General features: G+C 33.5%; 1 protein-coding gene across 16 annotated transcripts in view; it reads right to left on the reverse strand.

Annotated features, from left to right (window-relative positions):
* The window catches only part of Adgrl3 (adhesion G protein-coupled receptor L3), a 685,889-nt gene that overhangs the window by 89,186 nt on the left and 572,640 nt on the right, over positions 1–24,063 (reverse strand). For all 16 annotated transcript variants that reach the window (XM_090343514.1, XM_090343522.1, XM_090343521.1 and 13 more), the window contains 4 exons: positions 21,900–22,083; positions 20,783–20,905; positions 15,389–15,597; positions 14,268–14,444 (listed from right to left, as the gene is read on the reverse strand). In XM_090343514.1, the coding sequence (XP_090199640.1) occupies positions 14,268–14,444; positions 15,389–15,597; positions 20,783–20,905; positions 21,900–22,083 (693 nt within the window). The remainder of the gene's footprint in view (positions 1–14,267; positions 14,445–15,388; positions 15,598–20,782; positions 20,906–21,899; positions 22,084–24,063) is intronic.

Here is a 24,063-nt window from a genome sequence, read left to right on the forward strand (position 1 = left end):
GAATGAGATTGTTTCAGGATTAAAATAATTCATCCTGTGTATAAGTCTCTGTGACCATTGTGAAATGTCTAACTTTATTGTCAAAAACTTCACATTAAACTATATACATATGGTCACATAGGGTGAAACTAAAAGAAATGAATTCTTTGATATGGAAACTAGATATTTATCTGTGTGATTGTTGTTCTTAATTTACTAATGTGAAGTTGTTTTCTCTTTTTCTCCTCTTATAGTTAATCTCATGTGGTTACTGTATCTGATTTTGTTACCTAGTATATTGTATACAAATTTATTTGTTTATTTGAAATAGGGAAGGGAAAGGGGAAAACAAGATGATTGGTGGTGGGATGAGGGAAACGAGGACAAAAACATGACAAAGAGTATCAATGTTAGAGAAATAATGCACTTACTACCTGACAAATGTAATTATGACCCCTCTTTACATTACCATGACAATAATACAATTATATATATAATATAATACAATTATATATTTAAACTGCACATTACATTTTTTGTTGGTCATGGGGCTTGAACTCTGGGCCTGGGGCGCTGTCCATAAGCTCAAGGCTAGTGCTCTGCCACTTGAGCCACAACACCACTTCTGGTAGTTAATTGAAGATTAAGAGTCTCAACAACTTTTGTGCTGGGCTGGCTTTGAACCACAATCCTCAGATATCAGCCTCCTGAATAGTTAGACTTACAGGCATGAGCCACCAGTGCCTGGCTGTACATTAGATTTAATGAGAAGATTTTAAAAATATTTTTCCAGTTTTCTACATAAGTATTTGTAGAATAGATGGTTCTAGATTTGCTTTTAAAATAATTTGATAATTATAATTTTTAGAAACTGCTTGAATAATCACTTTATTAATGAGATGATATTTATCAAGCACTACTTTTACTTTCTTCACTGTGTTATTTTAATATTAATCAACAATTGTTCAAGCATGATAGTATGTTATAATTTTTTTAACCAGTTCTGGGGCTTGTACTCAGGGCCTGAGCACTGTCCTTGGGCATTCTCAAGGCTAGAGCTCTACCACTTGAGCCACAGCACCACTTCTGGTTTTTTTCTACTTATGTGGTACCAAGGAATGGAACCCGGGTCTTCATGCATGCTAGGCAAGCACTCTACCACTAGGTCAAACTCTCGGCCAGTATTATACATAATATATATATATATATTATGTATAATATATTATATATATATAATTTGATTTTCTAACCTGATTCTTCCGAGATATGTGTGATAGCACAAAAAATTTTCTGCACCTGAATACATGGACTTTTGCTTTACTACTAATGAATCGCATGAGCATAAAGCACAGGCTTGACCTGTGGGCTTCACAGAACCTATGAGGATTCTGAAAAGCCTTTATTCTGTTGAGTGTGTCAGAACTCTGTGAAATAAGTTCCTGGAATTTCTCTAAATCTTGGGAACTAGGTCACCAGACACAAAAGTCACTTCACAAGCCCAAGGGAAAGTAAAAGGCTCAATGAACTGAGGAAATGAAGATTGCCTTTACAGAAGAATGTCACAGTTGAGTAACCCAGTAATAGAACCAGATGATTCTATTTCTTATTTCTTGATAATAAATTAACCAAAATAAATTAAAAGAGCTTGAAAGTTTGTATTAAATAAAAATCAATTCAAATATTTTAAAGTACTCATTATTAAAGGAAAACAATAACCAGTATCTACAATAACTTCGATATCCAGCTGTCTTTTGGATTTATTTGAATATATTCAGGAAAATCTCTTTAGTTTCATAACACATAATAAAGTACTCTAATATATTTGAGATTTTTTGAGATTTTCCTGCAGTATTTTTAATTCACAATATTTGATAAACCAAACCCACAACTATCATGACAGAGAAAAGAGAAAAGGAAATGGTAAAATAAAATTGAGAAACTATTAAATTTATAGTAGCTGAGAGTTAATGATCAACAGTGGATAAATAAAAAAATCAAGAGTCAATGTGAAATGGATAAGAACTGAAAAAAAGCAGAGAGAAAATTTCATCCTCGGAAAACAATAGAGGGGTGACATTGATTAAGAAATAATGTTTTCATAAACTGATATGTGACCTGAAACTCCTTTGTATAACTATTTAAATTTCTAATTTAAACTACTTTTATTTTTTTAAAAAAGAGAAAAAAATCATCCTAATCATTCCTGAATTAGATAAAATGTGATTATTATTAGTAGTCATAATAACTAACTTATAACATTCAAAGGGTTGTATTTTATTAGCTGTGCTTATTTTATTTCTCATTTAACATTCCAAAAATACTGAGAATTTAACTTTTAACAGATAAAGAAACTGGAGTGTTGTTCACAATAGCCAAGTGATGGAAACCACCCAGATTCCCAGTGCAGATGAATGGATTCCAAAAATGTGGCTCATATATACAATGGAATTCTACGTAGACAAGATAAAATAATGGCATTCACTGGGAAGTGGATGGAACTAGAGAAAATCATGTTGAGTGAGACCAAAGGAACAAAAGGTACATGGTCTCCTTGATATGTGGGTGTTAGATCCAAACAGTACAAGAGAGATGACTCAAGGTCACTGACATGAATTTGGAGATATAAATGTATCTATATAGACATATAAGTCTATGATGGGACATATATTCTATAGACATATTGATATATTGACCAATATATCAATATATGACAGATTGCTTAATTTAAATTATGTTCTTAAATTTATGTGCCAGTGATTGTGTATGGAGATTCTTTTCTTAAATACTTGTCTGTAGAACATGACATTTGAAATATGATGTAAAAACTCAGTGTTAATAAAAAAATTTAATAGTAAGAAAAGAAACTGGAGTGCAAAAGTCATTTACTCAAGTTCATTCTCTTTCATTCAGTAACATAGGACAGGATTTTATAGAATGACCTATTGCTTAGTACTTTCCTAGTTTTAGCACTCCATATTTTATCTTGATGATGCCCTCACAAGACATTAAACATCCCCAATTTCAGAGATCAGTGCAGAAAGTCAGAAAGCATAAAATTTGTATGTCAGCCGAGAAAGGGTGCTTAGCTCTATGTTTAGTGTTGGGTGGATGCAGAATTATTTCAACACTTTTTCTAGTGTCTCATGATTTTTCAAATTGAATGCTGACATAGGTTCAGAATCTGTTGTTTCCAATACTGAGTCATTTCATTGTTGCGTTATCCTGTGTATTGAGATATATATGTATGTGAGGTAACTGTGCAGTGAACATTTGCTCCATCCTGATTTTACTTGAGAATGAATATTTCTGCTATGTATCATAATTATCTTGCCTTAATTCCTTATGTTGGATGATCTGACTATGATTTCTAGTAGTTCCAATGGTAAAATGACTGAGCAAGTTAACAGAGCTCAGTGACAGCAGTGAAAAAGACAGCAAAACAATTGTATTATTTTAAAGCTCTTTGAAAGGACACCAAAAACAATGGAAGAAGACAAGCGTGAACATTTTGCACAAAGCAAAACCAAAAACATTTGGAACAGGTATGAGTGGGAGAGGAGGTATATGCGAATTCAACAGTGCAGATCAAATCTCACAGATCTAGGATAAGATAATCCAGATATTTTTTTAATCATAAAGAAAAAAAATGATCAACTTGATCACTAAAGATTTCAATTCTCTGTTGAAAACAGTGACCCTTGAGATAATTTGATTTGCCAACAAGAAGAAATACTAATTATTGCTTAGGAACCTATTGCTTCATGTTTTTCATCTCTTGATTTGGAGGCTGTAACTAAATATACGATTATTTTAAAAATGGAAATATGGACAACTATGATAAACTCTACATTGAACTATTCATAGTCAAGAACTGATATTTTTCCAACTTATTAATTACCATGTTCTCAATAATATATGATGTGATGAATTGAATTGTATTAAAAGAAATAATGCTGCCAGGTACTGGCAGGTCATGACTGTAATCTTACCTATTGAGAATATTGGGACTTGAGGATCACTGTTCAAAGCAAGCCTGAGCATAAAGCATTGAAAAATCTGGAAATAGAGCTGTAGCACAGGTGCTAGAACATTATCCTTGTGCTCAGAGACAGTGCCGAGGCCCTAAGTTCAAGCCTATTGATAGGCACACACACATACACACACACACACACACATACACACACATGCACTCCCATACACAAAACGCCAATAGCTCATTCATAAATGATAGGTTAAAATCATCTTGATTATCTATATTTAATCCGTTTGAAAGCAGGCAGGGCTTAGTATCTTGTACACATATAAACTAGATTTTACTCATCTATCTGTGTGGGTGACCATAAAAAAAGGAAAATGTTAGAAAATTACAAATGTCTTTCAAATTAGAACAACTTCTTACCACTTGTATATCCTACACAAGTTTATAAAATAAAGATAAAAAGTAAAGTGATTCGGTACCTCTGATACTTAGGTTTTGTTCAATTTTCTCAAAATGTGCAGAAGCAATGAGATTTTTGATATTCTAGAAATGGAAGGAGATAGTCTCCCCAGACACGTGTCTCCTGGTGATCCAGGAGCTGGCCATACAAAGATGTTGAAACATTTGCTTTCTGTAAAATTGTATTTTGAAAGTGTGTGCCGGGGGAGGGTATCATGTCTCTAATTGTGAAACACATAACAGATGAGAATAGAAAAAATGATTATTACAAAATAAAAATGTATGGGATGCTTCTCAAAAATTGCTTGGTCTATAAACAAGTTTCACAGAATCTGAATATCTATGAATCAATTTTCCTGAATTGTTTGAAATTCTACATGGGTCAGCATTAAAATGTATTTATTTTTAAAATATTCATGTTTATAATTTAAGATTTTTCCTAAGAAATGATTCTATAAATTGGCAGTGGTTTTAAATATATATTTCTCATATTTACAAAAATAGTAAGACATTTAGGATCTGACATCAGTTTCATAAGTTTTAAATAATAAATTTTAAATTGTTTACTTTAAATCTATTAGCCTTGATTGTGTTTTAATATACACTGAGATTCAGTTGATACTTAATGTGTTTGAAAGTGTTTAAAATGGTGGATATTTTGGACATGAAGCACAGGATCCAACAAGATCTGATAATTTACCAAAACAAGTCTGAAGATGCAAAGTGGACAGACACATCTGGAGAGGTAGAAACTATTTCCTACATGTCTACAAACATGACTAAGAAAAGAAATTAAGAAAAGGAGGCACATTCTGTGTGTATTTTTCAGGAAAGACATTCAGCTTGATGTTGAATTGAACACAAGTAATCAATGTCACGCCTGCACAATAAAAGCAGAACTGCAAGTCAAAGTTGATCTGATTTTGATTCCACTCATTTTTTTATAAAAAAGAAGACAAGAAGGAAAATGATGTATTACTTGCATTTCACTAAGAGTCTTGAAAGTATGATTCTTCTTTCCTTCCTTTCTTCCTTCTTTCCTTTCTCTGTTTCTTCTTTTGAGAGTTGTGTTCAGGGCTGGACCCAAGGCTTGGAAACTATTAGCTCTGCCACTATGTCAACATCAGCGCTCCCTCCCCTACCTGTTTTGAAAGTATTTATTTATTTATTTATTTGTTTATTTATTTTTAATTTTTGTGGATTGTGGGACTTAAACTTTGGGTCTGGGCATTGTTCCTGAGTTTTTTGGCTTAAGGCTAGCACTCTACTACTTAAACCACAGCACCACTTCCGGTTTTCTGGTGGTTGATTAGAGATAAGAGTATAAAGGACTCAGTGTATGGGCTGAACTGTGATCCTCAGATCTCAGCCTCCTTAGTAGCTAAGATTACAGTTGTCAGCCACCGGCACCCAGCAAAAGTAATTTTTAAAATGATTCTCTTACATGCAATAGGAAAGGAAGAGAAAATGAAGTCTAAGGAAAGAGAACCTCAGAAATACTAAACTTAAGCTATCCAGATGTATTTATTTTTATCATCTTAACATGTTTCTCACAGAGTCATTTCCTCTGGCATATGAGAAAAGATAAATTTATCATAGGGAGAAAGAAAAAAATTAAATCAGAACTAAATTGGTTTAAGCTTAAAAGAAATACTAATTTTTCCCCATAGATTTTTAATGACACACCACAAAGACTGCATTCAACCAAAATAGTCAGAAAATATCGATAGATTCATTACAAGAATGTTCACTAAGTACTTATTACATGTCAGGGACTGAATAAAAATGTAGCTATGAATATTTGTTCACAGGAACATGAATACAAATTCTTCTGTATTCCATTTTGTATTTTGTTTAGTTATAGCAGTTTCAGAAGAAAAGTTAACCTATATGTAGTAACTTTAGGAAATAGCAAATTTAAAAAATATAATCTTCGGGGCCCAAGGTGTGGCTCAGTGGTAGAGCACCTGCCTTGCAATCAAGATGCCCTGAGTTGAAATCCAGTATCAAAAATTATTATATTATATGATCAAGTGCCCAGAGTAATTGAGCCTTTGTGATCTGTGCTTATTAACATTCTCCTTTGTCTCACAGTGGTGAGGCTCTCTAGAGGCCTATATACTTTATCATGTCCCATTTTATTTTTTTTTCTTTGCCATCCACTGTCTTGTAGGTTTGTAGATACATTCTAGTTACCACAAATGATGGAAATCATACAACCAATGTTACATTGAATCTATCCTACTTTGTTTAATGTAATTTCTTTCAAGTTTTTCCACTTCCCTAAGAATGATACAATGCCATTTTTTGCGAATAGAAGAATAGAATTCCATTGTGTAGATATACTACATTTTCTTGATCTATTATCAATTCTAAAAATAGTGTTAAATGTTTTTTGATGAAGCTAATAATCAAAATAATATAATCAAGCATTTTTTCATATCATTTTCTTTCCATGGAACCTGTTGTGGAGGCTCAATACTATAATCTTAACTACTTGGGAAGCAATGAACCACAAGGCCAGCTATAGTACAAAAGTTCCCAAGGATCCATTCTCAGCAAATGGCTGGCAAAGTGACAAACACCTGTTACTCCAGCTCTGAGAAAAACATGATTCTGGGCACAGCGATAGACGTTTTCATCCTTAAAACAAAGGGAAACATAAAAGTAGGAAGATTGTATCCTGGCAGGAGCTAGGTGTAAAGCTAGGCTTCTGCTCAAAAATAACCAATGGAAAAAGGGTCGAGCAGCTTAACTCAAGTTGTAGTCTACTTAAAAGTAACAGAGTCAAGAGTTCATTCCCCATTTTGAACAAAAAAATCAAAATGTTTATCTTGGTTTTATGTAATAATGTAATATATTTATTTAAAAGTAAATTCAAGAAGTGGCGCTGTGGCTTAAGGGGTAAGGTGAGCTGAAGAGTTCAAGCACAGCACTTACACCTAGGGTTCAAGCCCAATAAAATCATTGATACTCACTTGGTTTTCCTTTTAAATAAATACCCTGGATTATTATATATTTGTTATGACTTTGGATCCCTATGTCTACTTTTATTGTACGATACTACAGATACTAAGATACAAAGTACAGAAAATTAGTTATGGCTATATTAAGAATGTACTGCACTAAAATTGCAATGTCTTCATTTCTGAAATGATTTTGAAAAAAGCAGTGTTTAAAAGCAGTGTTTACATATGGACTAAAATGTAATTGGGGACAGGGGCATGACCTAGTGGTAAAAGTGCTTGCCTAGAACGCATGAATCCTTGGGTTCAATTCCTCCATAGCACATACACAGAAAAGGCCAGAAATGGTGCTGTGGCTCAGGTGGTAGAGAACTAGCCTTGAAAAAGCCTAATAACAGTGCTCAAGCCTTGAACTCAAGGCTTTTTAAAAAGTTAAAAGTACTTGGGTTTGAGGTAAGGGGATATTGAGGTGAGTGTTGTTGCTTGTCTGTTTTAAAGACAATCATTACATTAAGTAAAATAAGCCAGACCCAAAGAAACAGCTCCATGATTTCCCTCATTTGTAATAATTAATTTACATCTAAGATTCTCCTAGCAAAGTGTCACCATATAGGATGAGGCTAAGTGAAATGAACTCTAAGATATGGAAACAAGAGGTTTATCTTTGTGATTGTTGTTCTTAATCTTCTATGTGAAGTTATTTCTATTTTCTTTTGTTCCCCATATGGTTTATCTCATGTTGTTACTGTATCTGACTTTGGTACCTGGTATATTATATATAAATTCACTTGTTTGAACAGGGAAGGGAAGAGGGAAAACAAGATGACTGGGAAAACAAGATGATTGGGAGAGGTGGAGGGAGAGAAAGTGGGAAAAAACATCACAAGGGGTATCAATGTTCAAAAAGTAATGTACCCACTACCTGATGAATGTAAGTTTAACCCCTCTATATGTCACCCTGACAATAAAAAAGAGAATAAAAATAAAGGCAATAATCAAACTATGGAAAGTAAAATCTTTTAAATCAGTTTGAAGAATCAGAAAGACTAGGCACATTATTACCAACACTGACCTTGGACTTTCTCACAGATAGAACTCTACCACTTGAGCCACAGCACCACTTCTGGCTTTTTTCTACATGTGTGGTATTGAGGAATCGAAGCCGGGTCTTTTGTGCATGCTAGGCAAGCATTCCACCACTAGTCCAAACTGCTGGCCACTAGCAAATCACTTTCTAAAGCATTTGAGTGTGGCGCTATAAAATCACACTGGAAGAATTCATGACATTACTGTGAAACTGATTACATTCAGTTTATCCCCTCAACTTTTAGCAATCACTGTTCTATAGACAGGTTGACTTTTATTTCTTGACAATGTAATGGGCAGGGTTTTAAATATTATCTCTGTTTTGAATCACCTACACTTCTGAAATGGGAATTTCAATGTTTAGAGGAGATAACAATCAAATGTTTCCTTAGACACTCAAAGTCAGAGAATTAGTAGTTAAACAGCTGTGATGCCACCTTGGGCTCTATGGTAGCAATCCCGGAAAGTTACAAGAGCATGAGACAGACTGCATGTGAGCATAATTGAGTATTTAGGCAAAACTACACATAGCAGTTACTTCTGTGGTCTCTAATCAAATCACAATAGCAAAATCCGCACAGTATCAGCATTATCTGTTTTAACCATTTGAAAACAAGAAGGGGCAACTGTTAAATAGTTTAAAAGATCCTATGCCATCCATTATGATTTTCATCTTAATGGACTCTTATCTACCCCATCAAGACTTCTGTTTCCTTGTAAACAAGAAAAAAGACAATCTGTATTATGAGTCTAACTCCATCTAGAGGTAAAAAATACATTTTAAGAAAGAAGCCTATAAGTAATAAAAGCAAGGGACAAATTGCTTTGAAAACTCATGAAAATAAAGGTAAATTTAATAAGCTGTATGTGCCAAGTACAGTCTCAAAGCACTTTTTCTTTTTTTTCCCTTCCATTCTTCCTTATTATTCTTTCTTTAAATTGTTTTTATCAGCCTATGTAATAATCCAAAATGCTTTTCTGTGATAATTCCACAGACACATGCAGTTTAGCTTGAATAAGTCCAAATGTTTACATTTGAACAGTTGTAGAGATGTCTGAAAACTTCAACATTTGTAAAAGTATAAAAACAACAATTTCCATATAAAAACCAAGAAGCAGGGAGTATTGTTAATCTAGGAAATATACAAATGAAAGAAAACATTAAATCAGAGGAGGTTATTAAATGGTTTCATGCTTGACTTTTTGCTAAAAACTTCAACTCTTTTCAAATTGCCATTTACTTACATTGTTCATGGGTTACAATATTTCACAATCAAAATGAAGCTTTGATTGGCTTCTGTTACATCAACAGCCAAGTCTTCTTTTACAAAAATCTTAATTGTAGCTAGAAGCAGTATTTCATGCCCATAATCCTAGCTGATTATAAAGTAAAAATTGAGTGGATTATAGTTTGAAAACAACATGGACAAAAAAGTCTCAAGACTCTTCATTTCAACCAATAAGAAACTGTGCAGGAAGCCTTTAGTAAGAGGATGGAGCCTCTGCCAGTATGCACAAAACAATGAGACCTTATTTTAAAACAGAAGCAAAAAGAACATGGGTCATTATTCAGAACAGTGGGATACAAGCCTTGCAAGTGCAATACATTTTATTCCAATTCATACCCAATGAAAGTTGAGCTTATTTTTCTTTTTTTCTATTTTTCTTGAAGGCTCCCATTTAACAATCAGTCTTAACACACTTCTTACTTAAAATGTTATCAATATCTTGTGGTGCATGGCCTGGATATCCTTGTTCTTTGTGTATTTTGTGAAAAAAAAAAGATGTGTTGTCTGGAATTTAAAACAGAATGGAAACAGCGACAATGTACAAAAGCTTGAAGTAAATGATGAAGCTTGCTTTGTGCCAGGCTGGGAGAAAAATGTACCTCGGTCTAACTGGAACACAATTAAGCTTGAACCATGTAAGCAAATGGAATAATTGGTCAGAGAAGAATGCAAAAGCTGCTAAAGTGAGCCAGGGCTTAAAATTATTTCTACTGTGATAAGGAGTCTTTGAATTTTAATTTAAACTTCCCATGATCATTTTTCAAAGAAGAAAATGAGGTTTTGTGGGCAAGTGGTTTCTATCTGAAGTGCTGAAATCTAGGGCCGGGAGTTTAGCCTAGTGGTTAAAGTGCTTGCCTAGCATGCATGAAGACCCGGGTTCGATTCCTTGGTGCCACATACATAGAAAAAAGCCAGAAGTGGTGCTGAGGCTCAAGTGGTAGAGCTCTAACCTTGAGAAAGTCCAAGGACAGTGCTCAGGCCCTGAGCTCAAGCCCAGGCCTGGCAGAAAAAAAAAAAAAAAAAGAAGTGCTGAAATCTAATAGTATATGTGACAAATAGAAATAATAAAGTAACATTTGCAGAGATCTCCTATGTATTAGGCCATGTGATTATGATGATTATCTTAAATTAGGTACTCAAGAGATGGGACAAAAGAATGAAGAAAATGTTGACTGAAGAATAAATATATTAAAATGGATGATAATTGATAATAGCTTATTGAAAGATAATAGGTAAAAGACTGACAAATATACAAATGATATATTGATAGATGGCAGATAAATGATAGGTAGTAGATGATAGAAAAACAGAAAGATAGACAGACACATGATAGATACATAAATGGATAGATAGATAGATAGATAGATATAGATAGATAGATAGATAGATAGATACATAGATAGATGTAATTCAGGTAGGAAGCACTTTGGAATAAATATGGCTGCAAAGGACTACCATGTCAATAGCTACCAAGATTATTCATCTAATTCTTCTGATTCTTCCCTAATTTGTCAAGTAAAATTTTCCAATATAATTTTGTTTCATTTACGCATTTTTCTATAAAGTTAGAAAGCAACAACTACCAGATATAAATATATTTGTTCCAACTGGCTGCTATATTTCTCATTGTGTATGAATAAATTAGTGTTATATTTTAGGCAGTAGTCTCATGTGTTTTGTTAATGTATTTCTTTCTATATTTCAACTGATGATTAGGCTCTTTAATTTATGTTCTTCTGTCACTGAAATGCCAAATTCATGTTGTAGGATCAAAATCAGACATTGACACAGGGAATCACAAGAGATTGTTATGTAAGAAACCTAAGACACAGAGTGGGTGACTGATTTCCATTTATTCATCTCTTGTTGGCATACAATACTGATCACAGTTTTGATTCTCATATAGTAGATTAGAGAAAGGCCGTTAAGAAATGAATTTGAGAAAAGAAAATACGTTATTTTTGTTGTCCCAAATTCGATTCATTTTTTGAGTTTACTCCATAGGATAGCTGAAATATAGGATGCTAAAGCTTGGATAACAGATTCCAGATTTAAATCTGTCATTTATCAATGGAGCCAGTCTTGCTAAACTAGATCAATTTGTGATGCTTTGTCAAAACAATGTTTGTAGCTTTTTGAAGATCATAGTTTGAACTATGCTAGAATGACTAAGTTATTTAACTTTTATGATACTAGCTGTGTGCTGTCCGGGAAACCTGTACCATCTCTTTGTAAATTGCAATCAAAGAAAATTTTGAATGAAATTGCATGTCTCATAAGGTAGATAAAGCTTTACCAAGCTTTCATTTTTGTAAACTGTATTAAATGTTAATACTTTTTTGTTTTTACTGAAATCAGGAAGATAAGAATTCCTAAGTATACAATTTCTATTGCTAATTTATTTATTGAGCTCTGTGATCTTTTCATATTTTATGTCATATGTATATATTCATGCCAACTATGACAATTATAGTTTAGAGCTCAGATTTTTTCTGTGGAAATATAGTCAGCCTAATAGTTTCCACAATGCAAAGCAAGCCAATATCACATATCAGGTGCTAAACTCTGTGGATTCTGACAATTTTAAATTTGACTCTTATGTCCCATTAGTCATTATAAAGTCCTATTTTCTTACATTAGGGTATACGTCATTTTTGACAGTTTTATTAATTTTAATTATTTAGATCTATGGCAGACATAATATGTGAGCATCCATTCTGAATTCTTGCTGAGTCCCTGGATCTTAAATATCATATAAATTTATTTAGGAAGCCATTCATCGACTTAGAATTACAGAATTCTTTCCCTCATCTCTCATTATTACAAACCTTGTATGGTTAATGAAGTTGTTCGAAAGTCTATACCATGCTCTTCATACCAGAAAATAGAACATCTTCACATTTTTAGTTACATTGTTAAGAAATGAAATGTCCTTCACAACTTTCTTGGGAAAATTCCTTCAACTTCTAACACTATAAAGTATCACCATTTTATAAAGTGTTACTTTTAACCTAAGAAATTGTCTTGACTTTATGTGTAACATTTTCCCATATTACAGTGTAAATTTCAGCCATTCACCATCTCATTGTAGGATACCCTTGTTTCTTTCTCATCTAAGAAAAACTGTTATGTTTTTTTAAATAAGCATATGTTCACATATTAAAGAGGATGAGCTGAACTGGAGTATGTTGTAAATACATGTGATTTCATATTTTATTCTACTTACAAAGAATATTGACCTCAACATATTATTTATCAATTATTAAAGTTGAACAGCAAAATAACATTATTGATTTAATGAAAGTTTTCAGTTAGGGACAAAGTCCAAGAAGTGACAATGCCAAGCTAGTGTTCAAGTACTCATTTTCTTTCTAGCACACAAAGTAAGTCAAATGATTATAGGATAGGTATTTTAATGAAAAACACTATGATAATGTTGACATTATTATATTTTAACCTGAAAGAAAAATATAAACAGTTGTAAAGACAAGCAGTCTTGTATAAATTTTGAATAATGATTTAGAAGTAATTTAAGTAATGTGCAAGTTAAATTATATTTAATTTATAAAAATGTTTAAAATAAAGCTATAGTTTAAGATTTCTAAAGGTAATTTTATATTCTTTTTGACCATTTTTTTTCAGATATATGTCTGAAAACTTATGAATAGTCTATTTCATGTCACATAATTTATGTAATTTAGCTTTTCTCCAAATATAATTAAGATTTTGATGTAACATGTGAATCCGGTCAGCTCTGGTTTCTGATTTATTACTGCATGATTATTCTTCCAGTACCTTGCTTAGAAAAATTTCACAAATCTCTCACACTTCTGTACCTAGGGCTTCTAAAACATGATTAAGATATGTCTCTATCCTTTATAGTTGTAAGTGAATTAGTATCCTAAAATCCAGTCAATCTTTTCTTCCATTGTAAACCTGCACCCTCCGTGTTCCAACCTTCCTCATTATAAAAGCACATCACACCAGAAAGAAACACCACCACCTGGTGGGGGGTTTTCTTAAGATAGTTTTTCTCAGTTGGAGGAGCTCATTCTAATGTGTTAGTTTCCCACCCTCTGACATTACCATACTTTCTATACTGTATTTATTTTTATGTTTCCAACAGTCAGTTTGACAGCACTGAATCATATCCACATATCTTTCATCTTCATTTGACTCAATCTCAGCTTCTTAGCCTAATCAAATAGGCTTTTGTACCTGAAATCTTATCAACACTATTCATGAATTTACAATCTGGCATTTACCAGTGCATAATGAAATCAGAGAGGCTAGAAGAGATCAAAGCAAACTTCAACTTTATGAACTATATTCACAATAGTCACAGAAACAACCCATTCTTTGAATCATCCAATGGGAGATGGCTTAGAATGCCAAAAAGTCTCTAGTGTAAAAATATTAAGGTGAGACTGACTTACAGAGTTAGGGTTATTTCAATTTAGAGATCTGATTACATGCTAAGATGTTTTTATTGCATAGCATATATCTTACCTTAACTTCCACATGTGCCATAAGTACTGCAAAATTGGTTAGGTGATTACAGGAGCATGTAGTATGTGTCTTATTTGTTGTCAAGAGCCGACAGCCTTGTGTTGACCAATAACCTGTCATTGTGCGCTTGGAATAGCTCCAAAATGAACAGTTAGGGTTGAAATTTTCTTCTGACTGCTACAGTGATAAAAAAAAATCAATAAAGGCAATAACTATTTTATGATCAGGCAATTTAGGAAAGCATCCTATTTACACATGTTCCAACTCTTGCGGAGGTATCTATGAATCTTTCCATATTAAGGAAACCTCTTCAATTCTATGCAAAATCGAAGATATGTTGTTTGTTCTATCTGTTTAGAAGTGAGTCTACTGAGGTTTAAAATTATTAATACTGAAGAAGGGTTTCAGAATCACATCAGCTAATTTATATTTTAACATAAATAAATTCATTGTTAGAAAGACCAATGTTTGAAAAGGTGATTTTGTTTAATTTGCTATGATAATCTTTGTATATATGTAAAAATATCACTTCAAGCAGTCATGATGACTTGAAACCTTAAGTTCTATGTATTATATTGCCAACTCTTTTGGCAGTACTGGAACCTAAACTCTCCTTTGGATTTTTCACTCAAGACAAGTACTGTACATATCAGTTGAGCCATTCCTCCACTTCCAACTTACTGCTGGTTAAAAAAAGGGGGTGATTTCAAAGACTGGTGCTTAAGCTTGCTTCAAATCTTTACCCTCAGAATTTCTAACTCCTTAGTAGTTGGGATTACAGGAGTGATCTACTAGCACCAGTTATTTTTTTAAAATAATAAGTTGTGCTGTATATATATATATATATATATAAGGTATCCAATATTACATTTGTGATACAGTAGTAAAACATAACTATTTAGAGAAGATAAACTTCATATTCTCACACAGATATGTATTTCTTATCTATTTTTCACACAAAACAACTCAACTTGTATATAAGAAAACTGCACTAGAAAATTGCACTAGAATTTATAGATAATGACTTGCTATATGTCAGCATGAGAGTTATATATGTAATATTCATGTTATAATGAATATGGATAATGTGGAAAAGTAAACTTTACATGACATTTTCTTACCTTGATATGTTTAACCGTGAACACCACAGGATCAGCCAAATAAACCTTATTACTGAATTCTTTGTTTATTGCTGCTGTAATAACAGGGGAATTGACGATGACAGAATGATTTGTGGACATAGCCTCCATTCCCAGCTTCATACTGGCATTCTCCGTGGACAGATAAGGACCCAAGTTGTTATATAAGACAAAGGCTACTCTGATCTCTCCTAAAATGAATGAAAATGTAGATCCTAAGTTGAGAAAATGTGCTGGTTCTTTTGTTCAGCCTGCTTATTATTAAATTGGTAGTTCCAGTTAAATGGCGATCAAAGCTATCTAATACATAATCAGTCACACACAAGATGAACATTTCTTTGCAAGAAACCAAATTGCCAAGTAACTGGCCAGTAAAGGACAGTCAAATTTGCTGAAATAGGTACATATAACTATTTTTTAAACCTAAATCTCTCTTCTTATTTCAGTCTATACTCCAAACAGATTAAAGGATGAGTCATAGCCCAAAACATCAAATCCAGAACCATAAAGTGGTAAACTTCACACTATAAAAAATGAAAAATCAAGGAAGTGGTGCTGTGGCTTAAGCGGTAGGGCGGTAGCCTTGAGCTGAAGAGAGCTCAAGACAGCAGCCAGGCCCAGAGTTCAAGTCCCATGACCGACAAAAAAAATATTTTGACACAGTCTCAGATTTGTGAACTATAGAATTATAAGAAAAAAAAATAAATGGGTCTTGTAAAAATTGAAAAGTCAAAATTAAGGTAGGGGTGTAGCTCAGTGTTAAGGAAATTCCTAGCATGCACAAGGGCCAGGACTTGATTCCCAGAAATAAATGAGTAAATAAAACAATACAAACAAACAAAAATTATATATGAGTACGCATAAATGTAATCCTAGCACCAGAGAAACTGAGGCAGAACTACTGAGAATTCCTAGTCAGTTTGGGTTACATAGTAAAATCTGACTCCAAAAAACAGAATCCAACCACCATCACCAGAAACAAAAATATATTTAAAAAAAGGAAACTACAAAGTAGAAATTTTTTTAGCTAGGACTTAATGAAAGTATAAAGCACTTATACTAATTTAAAAAATTAGAAATGTAAGTAACATTGAAGAATTGCAAGGGAACAAATACATACTTTAGGAAGTAGGTAAATGCATGAAAAATAATCAGTTCACTAGTAATGAAAGAAACTAACATGGAAAACATTGAAATAACATTTCACTTGAAATTAAAGACAGATCAATAAAAATACTAAGCAATTAGAACTTATTCCAAATATTTGGAAATGCACTTGGAAATTCTTTCTTTTTTATTTTTTTAAGATCTGAACTTTATTTTTTTCATATATTTTTTGCTCTTGGAAATTCTTGTAAAATTAAACACACAGTGACTATTTTACCTGAGGAATATATATATGCATATATATTATTATTATTCTAAATGAGTAAAAATATATGTATAGGCACACATGTGTGTGTGCCTGATACTCACTGGTTATACAAGTTCTCCAAAATTCAGCAAACAAAAAAAAATGGAGTCATGAAGAATGCTTTTTTAAGTAATCTCTACCCATTGAAATAGCTCTAAGGAAGTAGCAGAAACTTGCTAACTGGTTAATCTGTTACATCAGAAGATTCATTTTATTTCTTTCCCTTTGCATATAGTATGAAATGCTAATTTTTGGAAGGGTAAACGTAATGATGTCCATATATTTTTTCTTATTGATATTATTGGCTTTCCTTCTACTTGGTTCATAACCAGCTATTAATTCACAGCATTTTCCATTCATGGTTTGGTGTCATGTTGCCATCTCACCTTCATTTCTCAATGCATTTAGTTACTTATGATTTTTCACCTTTTCATTATGAAATTAATTAATCTGACTTAAAAAGATCATTAGCTTTGTACCTGTACATTCACACATGTACTTAATATAACATTTGTGACTATGTGACTGTGGATAAAATGCTAGGGTTATATTGTCAAAGATCAAACCAAGTCTCTGCTTTCATGGAAAATACTGTCCGGTGAAATTCAGGCAATAAACAGGCAGATTTTCCAAATGTCATAATATACTTTCTGAGAACTGCAAATGAATACTCTGAAGAAGCATTGCATACACATATCTAATAGGAACAAAAGTAACTGAGTAACTGAAAAAGAGACAGTCCTTCCTTACAAAGAGTAGGATATATTTCAAGAAGTCAATGTTTGAGGCTAACATTCAAGGAAACTAATGTTGCATGTAAAGAAGAAAGAAAAGAAAGTGCTAAATTCCTGATGTCAGAAGATGCATGGTGTTCTTAAGGAGCAGAATTAAACTAATTGGATGGAATCACAGAGAAATTGTGGAGGACAAATGTGAGGTGCAGCAGAAGAGGCAAAAAGTGGACCAAAGTGAGCATATTTGAGTCATGTGATATTTTTCTGAGTTACTGGTTATGACTGATGGTATAGTCAGTCGTCTGCTTTAGGAAGGACATTTTCATATCAGCAATACTTTCCAAGGACAGGCCCAGAAGCAGAGAAACCAGTTAGTGAGCTAACATGGCAATCTAATTTTGCTATATATGATTACTGCTGCCTCAAATATTTCTTTAGTCTGATTAGGAAACTAATAATGACTTCTAAGTACAGTCCTACAACACTGCTAATACTTACAAAACATATTATTCTGATGACACCAAATATAATTTATTTTTGTTGATAATATTTAGCTGGATGATCTTTGTTAAAAGTATTCATCCAATGATAAGAAACATCAGCTTTGATCTGAGTTGACATCAGCCTTCGGTCACCTCATTACCATCTAAGGGATGCAAATTTCTTGAGAAAAGGTTATAGTTTCAATTATTTTTTGCCAGACCTGAGGCTTGAACCCAGGGTCTGAGCATTGCCCTTGGGATTTTTCAAGACTAGAGCTCTACCACTTGAGCTGCAGCACCATTTCTGGCTTTTTCTATGTATGTGGTACCAAGGAATCAAACTCAGGTCTTCCTGCATACTAGGCAAACACTCTACTGCTAGGCCAATCTTGCAGTTTAGTTTCAAATTTTTAACACTGTGAAGCTTGGGATAAAATTTCTCTATGATATTAGTTATTAAATTTTAATGTTATTTTATTGAATTAAATCTAACACTAACTTCATCTATCTTGCCTATTCATTTAGAAGTATCTCCTTGCATTTAACTTTTCCTCATGTTTTGTAGAGCACTGACAGTCTTCCAAAAATGACATTGCCCCATTCATAAGGAAATGTGAAGACTGGCAAAAAAATCATATTAGGTGAAGTAAGACAGACCCAAAAAAGCAAAGGCTCCAGTTTCATTCATTTGCAATTATTAATAGAAATCTAGCATTCTCCTAGCAGAAGACCACAATAGCTCAAGGGGTATGTGTCTATAGCCAACATAGGATGAGGCTAAGCAAAATGAACTCCAGGATACGGAAAAAAGAGGTTTATCTTTGTGATTGTTGTTCTTAATGTACTATGTGAAGTTATTTGTGTGCGCGCTCTCTCTCTCTCTTCCTTATTGTTAATTTCATGTTGTTACTCTATCTGACTTTGATATTTGGTATTTCATATATATGTTTATTTGTTTATTTGAAATAGTGAAGGCAAGAGGGAAAACAACATGACAGGGAGGGGTTGGAGGGAGGAAAGGAGGAAATTGAAAGGAAAACATGGGAAGGGGTATCAATGCTCAAGAAGTAATGTACTGCCAGGCCCTGTGGCTCACATATGTAATCCTAGCTACTCAAGAGGCTGAAAACTGAGGATTGCAGTTCAAACCCAGCCCGGACACTAAAAATTCATGAGACACATATCTCCAATTAATCCCCCAAAACAGGAATTGATGCTGTAATTCAAAGGTTAAGTCCATAGCCTTGAACTAAAGAGCTCAGGGACAACACCCAGGCCCAGAGTTCAAGTCCCAGGATCGATAAAAGAAGAAGAGCAAGAAAGAAGAAGAAGAAGAAGGAGAAGGAGAAGGAGAAGAAGAGGAGGAGGAAGAAGAAGAAGAAGAAGAAGAAGAAGAAGAAGAAGAAGAAGAAGAAGAAGAAGAAGAAGAAGAAGAAGAAGAAGAAGGGGAAGAAGAAGAAGAGGAAGGAAGGAAGAAGAACAACAAGAAGAAATATATCTACTACCTGATAAATGTAACTGTATGTAACCTCTCTATATATCACTCTGAAAATAAAATACAATTAAAAAAATAAAGCTGGACAGAGGTTCTGGCCATAAAAAATGCAAATCAAAACAACTCTAAGATTCCACCTTACTCCAGTTAGAATGGCCAGAATCAAGAAATCTAATAACAACAGATGCTGGAGGGGATGTGGCCAGGAGGGATCACTACTACACTGTTGGTGGGAGTGCAAACTTGTTCAACCACTATGGAAAGCAGTATGGCAGTTCCTCAAAAGATTAACATAGAACTCCTTTATGACCCAGCAATTCCACTACTTGGCATTTACCCAATTGCCCAGAAAAAAGGACACACTAAATCCACTAGCACAATGATGTTCCTTGCAGCATTATTTACCATAGCAAAGATATGGAACCAACCCAGATGACCCTCAGTTGATGAGTGGATCAACAAGATGTGGTATTTATATACAATTCTATGCTGCTGTCAGAAAGAACTACATTTTCCCATTTGTATGGAAATGAAAAGCCTTAGAAAAAAAATCATATTAAGTGAAGTAAGCCAGACTCAGAGGAACATAGGCTCAATGGTTTCCCTCATTTGTCATAATCAGTATAAACCTTGGGCTCTCCTAGCAGAGATTTACAATAGGACAAAATCTAGATATTTAAGGCCATATGGAATGAAGCTAAATGAAAGGATCTCCAGGATATAGAAACAAAAGCCATATAATGAGTGATTGTTGTCCTTAATGTACTATGTTATCTCTCATCTCTTTTGCTGTCCCTTGATTATCTCATATTGTTACAAGATTTCACCTGGTTATCTGATATATTGAAAAAAAGAAGAAAGAAAAAAAACAATATTCAACTTTTCAGTGTTTATAAATTTCAAGTAAAATTTACATTAAAAAGTTTATGAGATAAGTTTGTAAGGTCTATGTAAGGTCTATGGGGAAAAAGAAGATCAGGTCAATTGGGTTTTGGTGTTGCCATTTCCTTAATTTAGTTAAAATTAAAGTTTCTGACAACTGAAAAGCCATAGAACAGTTTTCCAGTCTGTTCGATAGAAGACACTGTAGAATAAATATCATTACAATAGTCATGGTAAAGTAGATATGAATACAAAGAAAGAAAGACAGCAGGCTAGACAGAGTACAAGACATAGAGCTCATAATGTGTGAATCATGGGACTCCAAGCAAGATTTATGTCATTAAGCATTAAAAATATACTCTAGCTTACCATTCCGTCCATTTTGTTTTAGTGTATTTGCTGAAAGCTGGATGGTGCTTCCATGGCCCATGTTTTCTGGAAATTTCAGGTCTTCTAAGTTTCCTTCTGTGCTTAGTCTTGCAACTTCCAATTCTTTTCATAGTAAATAGATATCAGTGTTCATGGAGAGATATGCCATAACTATTATAGAATAACTTTTCAAGTTACTGAAACTTTTCTCAACTTAAAACATTGGGAGTTTTATTCTATTAAATTAAATTACTAACATACCTTTAGTATTTAAGTGTTTTTAATAGAGTACAACTGACTCAGGTTGTGGCTCAGTTGTCTACCCTCTCTGAATACGTCATACATGTCCTATCACCATCACAAAAATTAATAAAATTAATGAATAACTGAATTAAGCAAACAAAAGTTTGCAAAATCATATAATAAAATATATTCACAGTCTAAAATTTAAGTTCAAATCCTTATATATTGTTTTTGGCTGAATTTATTGTAATTGCAACATTAAGTATAATGTTAATCTTCAAAGTTTTTGATGAATTGAATAGAAATCCTTTTATAATTTGCATCTCTACTATCATCTCAGTATTTAGTTTTAAATTTAATAATTTTGAAAAGAACTTTATCAAATTTCCTCATTTCCTTAAGTAACCTTATAAGTTCCATTCTAAACCACAATAAAAACAGATTTATACTTTTTATAAGCAAATTTAAAAATCATCAAACATTGTTTTTCTCATTCAAATGACTTATTACAATTCAAACACTCTGAAAATACATGTAATCCTTGCAGTGGGAGGACAACATATTTAGTGATTTAAAAATGACATAAATACATGCTCACATGAAAATTCTAAAAATAAAATAATCTCACTGTAAATGAGCTCAGAGTAATATATCAAATATTGGGATGTCCAAAAGAAGTCATGTATATCCCAAACATCCATGGATATTTTTGATCATGTTAACCCTAAAGGTGATGTCTTCATAATTAGAGTAAAAAAATAACATTAACTCCTTTGAAACAAAACTTCACTGTATTTGTGGCACCAGATCAACTTTTTCTTTCCCTTTTCTGTTCTGGGTCTCTCTGCATCTCTGTAATACAAAAGCAACTTACGAATATTGTCTGTGTTCTCTCTGACAATGTCAGTCTTCAAAAGGTTATCTGCCAGCACAAAAGCACTCTCCTCCACTGTGTCCAGCAACATGGTAGCTGCACGGAGTTGATCGCTTGTAGTCAAGTCTTTCCAAGCATTCAGTGCCTGTGGCTGAAGGAGGTTGTTAACTGTCTCCACCATCGCCTACAAGAGGAGGAACAGAATCACACAGGTCTCTAGTGAGCCCAAATAGCTGTCAGAAATCCAGATGTACATGTTTCCCAGCAAGCAAGGAGAAGCACTATTGTCCCAGCCTCCCCTGAGACATGCTGTAGTAGAAGCTTTCAAGTTTTATTCCCCGCTGTAAAACCCTAGCTGAATCTTTGCAAGGCCACAGGAAAATACAAAGCATTTTTTGTCTGTTTTGAAGGGCAACAAAGACAGCCATTCTTGCTTTTTGAAATCAATAGCATGGCCTCAATAAGACTATGACCACATAATTAAGTTATTTGGCTGGAGACAAGTAATTTACCCCCAAAACAGTTTGTCAAATCACCCACAGAAAACATTTTTTTTTCTACACAACACCATAAAAACGAGATGCTGACCATAGCAGAGAGAAGACAGGGCAGTGTAAGAATTTGTTGTCCAGGGGGTGAGGATTCACTGAGAAAACATGTTTTTACTTTTTCTTGCCTTTTTTTTGTAACTACCAATCAAGTGTCAGAATGAGGACTGCACCAAAGTAGATATACTCCTAGGAGCTGGAATATGTTTTATATGGCAAGAAACCTTCTTTATACTGTTTACAGGGAGGGGTATAAACAGTTGGATTTCATTACCAATGGCCCTCAGGTGGTTTCTTTTTCTTTAGGAAATCAGCAGTAGGTACATCCACACATAGAGATAGAACACCATATTTCTCATTCCTTCATCCACAAGAATAATCTCTGTAGCTACAATTTATATATTTCCTGTGGTTTGCTTTATGTTGTAGGTTACAAAGAAGAAACAGTTCTTCCAGTAAGGTCTTGAGTTTCATTCAAACACAGAGAATGGCAAAATAGAAAAATACAACCCCTGCAGTTTGAAAGTAATCGTCCCTGAACCCATTCATTATGAAATATGCCTACAATCCAGAAGTAAAGTTGAATAAACAGCCAACACAGACACAATTTCTATACAGTGCCTAAATGTTTGCAGCAGGACTCCCATCTTGGCCACAACTGGTGGAGGGATTGGGTGAGATGAGAGATGTGTCCTTCACATGGTAACCAACTAATAACTGTTAACAATTCTGACTCATAATGAAACACCTTGGCTGCCAATTAACACCAACTTTTCAAAAACTAATTTGCCCTTTGACAAAAGTTGTATTTCTTCATATTTTCCCAGCTAGTCCAAATTCTAGGCCAAAAATTCATATTTCTGGACTTTTAAGGCAGTAGTTCTACTCACAATGTGTTACCTTCCATCCTTCACACACACACACACACACACACACACACACACACACAAATATTAACCAATGTGTTATAATTTTAAAACTGGACATATTCAGAGTGTACTTAATTCTATTATTTGTTCTGGGTTTAAAACAGAACCTAGTAGACATACAAAGATATCTCCTGATCACAATAACAACAATAACAAATAAATAACTGTTTTCCAGGAAGTTCTCTACAGTTGTAATATCAACAACATATCCAAAAAATAAAGTGTCACAGAGAAAACAAAAAACTAAAATACATTTGAAGCCAAACAGAAAATATCAAAAGTGCAAAGAAGCAGTTTTGCTAGGATAAAATGAACCTTGAAACTCATTAGAATCACCCTGGAAATCCTACATGCATGTGAAATTATTTGGCTTTTTTCAGATGGAGCATTAGTAGATAATGATCTTAAGGGTTACTAAATAATATTACATTGGTCTTTTCAATCTTACTTCAGGCAACACTTACTGAAAATAAAGCTGTATTGCTATTTTGTTCTTGGTTATGTTTCTTCATATAGTTAAAAATTGCAAATGAGAAACATAGACAAATAAACAATATGATTAACACCATCATGTTTTCCAACACTGTTCTACATAATATGCTCCAGGACAAAATGATGAAGCAGAAAAACCAAATAGGCTAACATGTAGACTGAATCAATAATCAAAACTTCACAACAACGGAAAGC

The sequence above is a fragment of the Megascapheus bottae genome, chromosome 13 (genome assembly GCF_031878675.1).
Source record: "Megascapheus bottae isolate mThoBot1 chromosome 13, mThoBot2.hap1, whole genome shotgun sequence".
Classification (NCBI taxonomy): domain Eukaryota; kingdom Metazoa; phylum Chordata; class Mammalia; order Rodentia; family Geomyidae; genus Megascapheus; species Megascapheus bottae.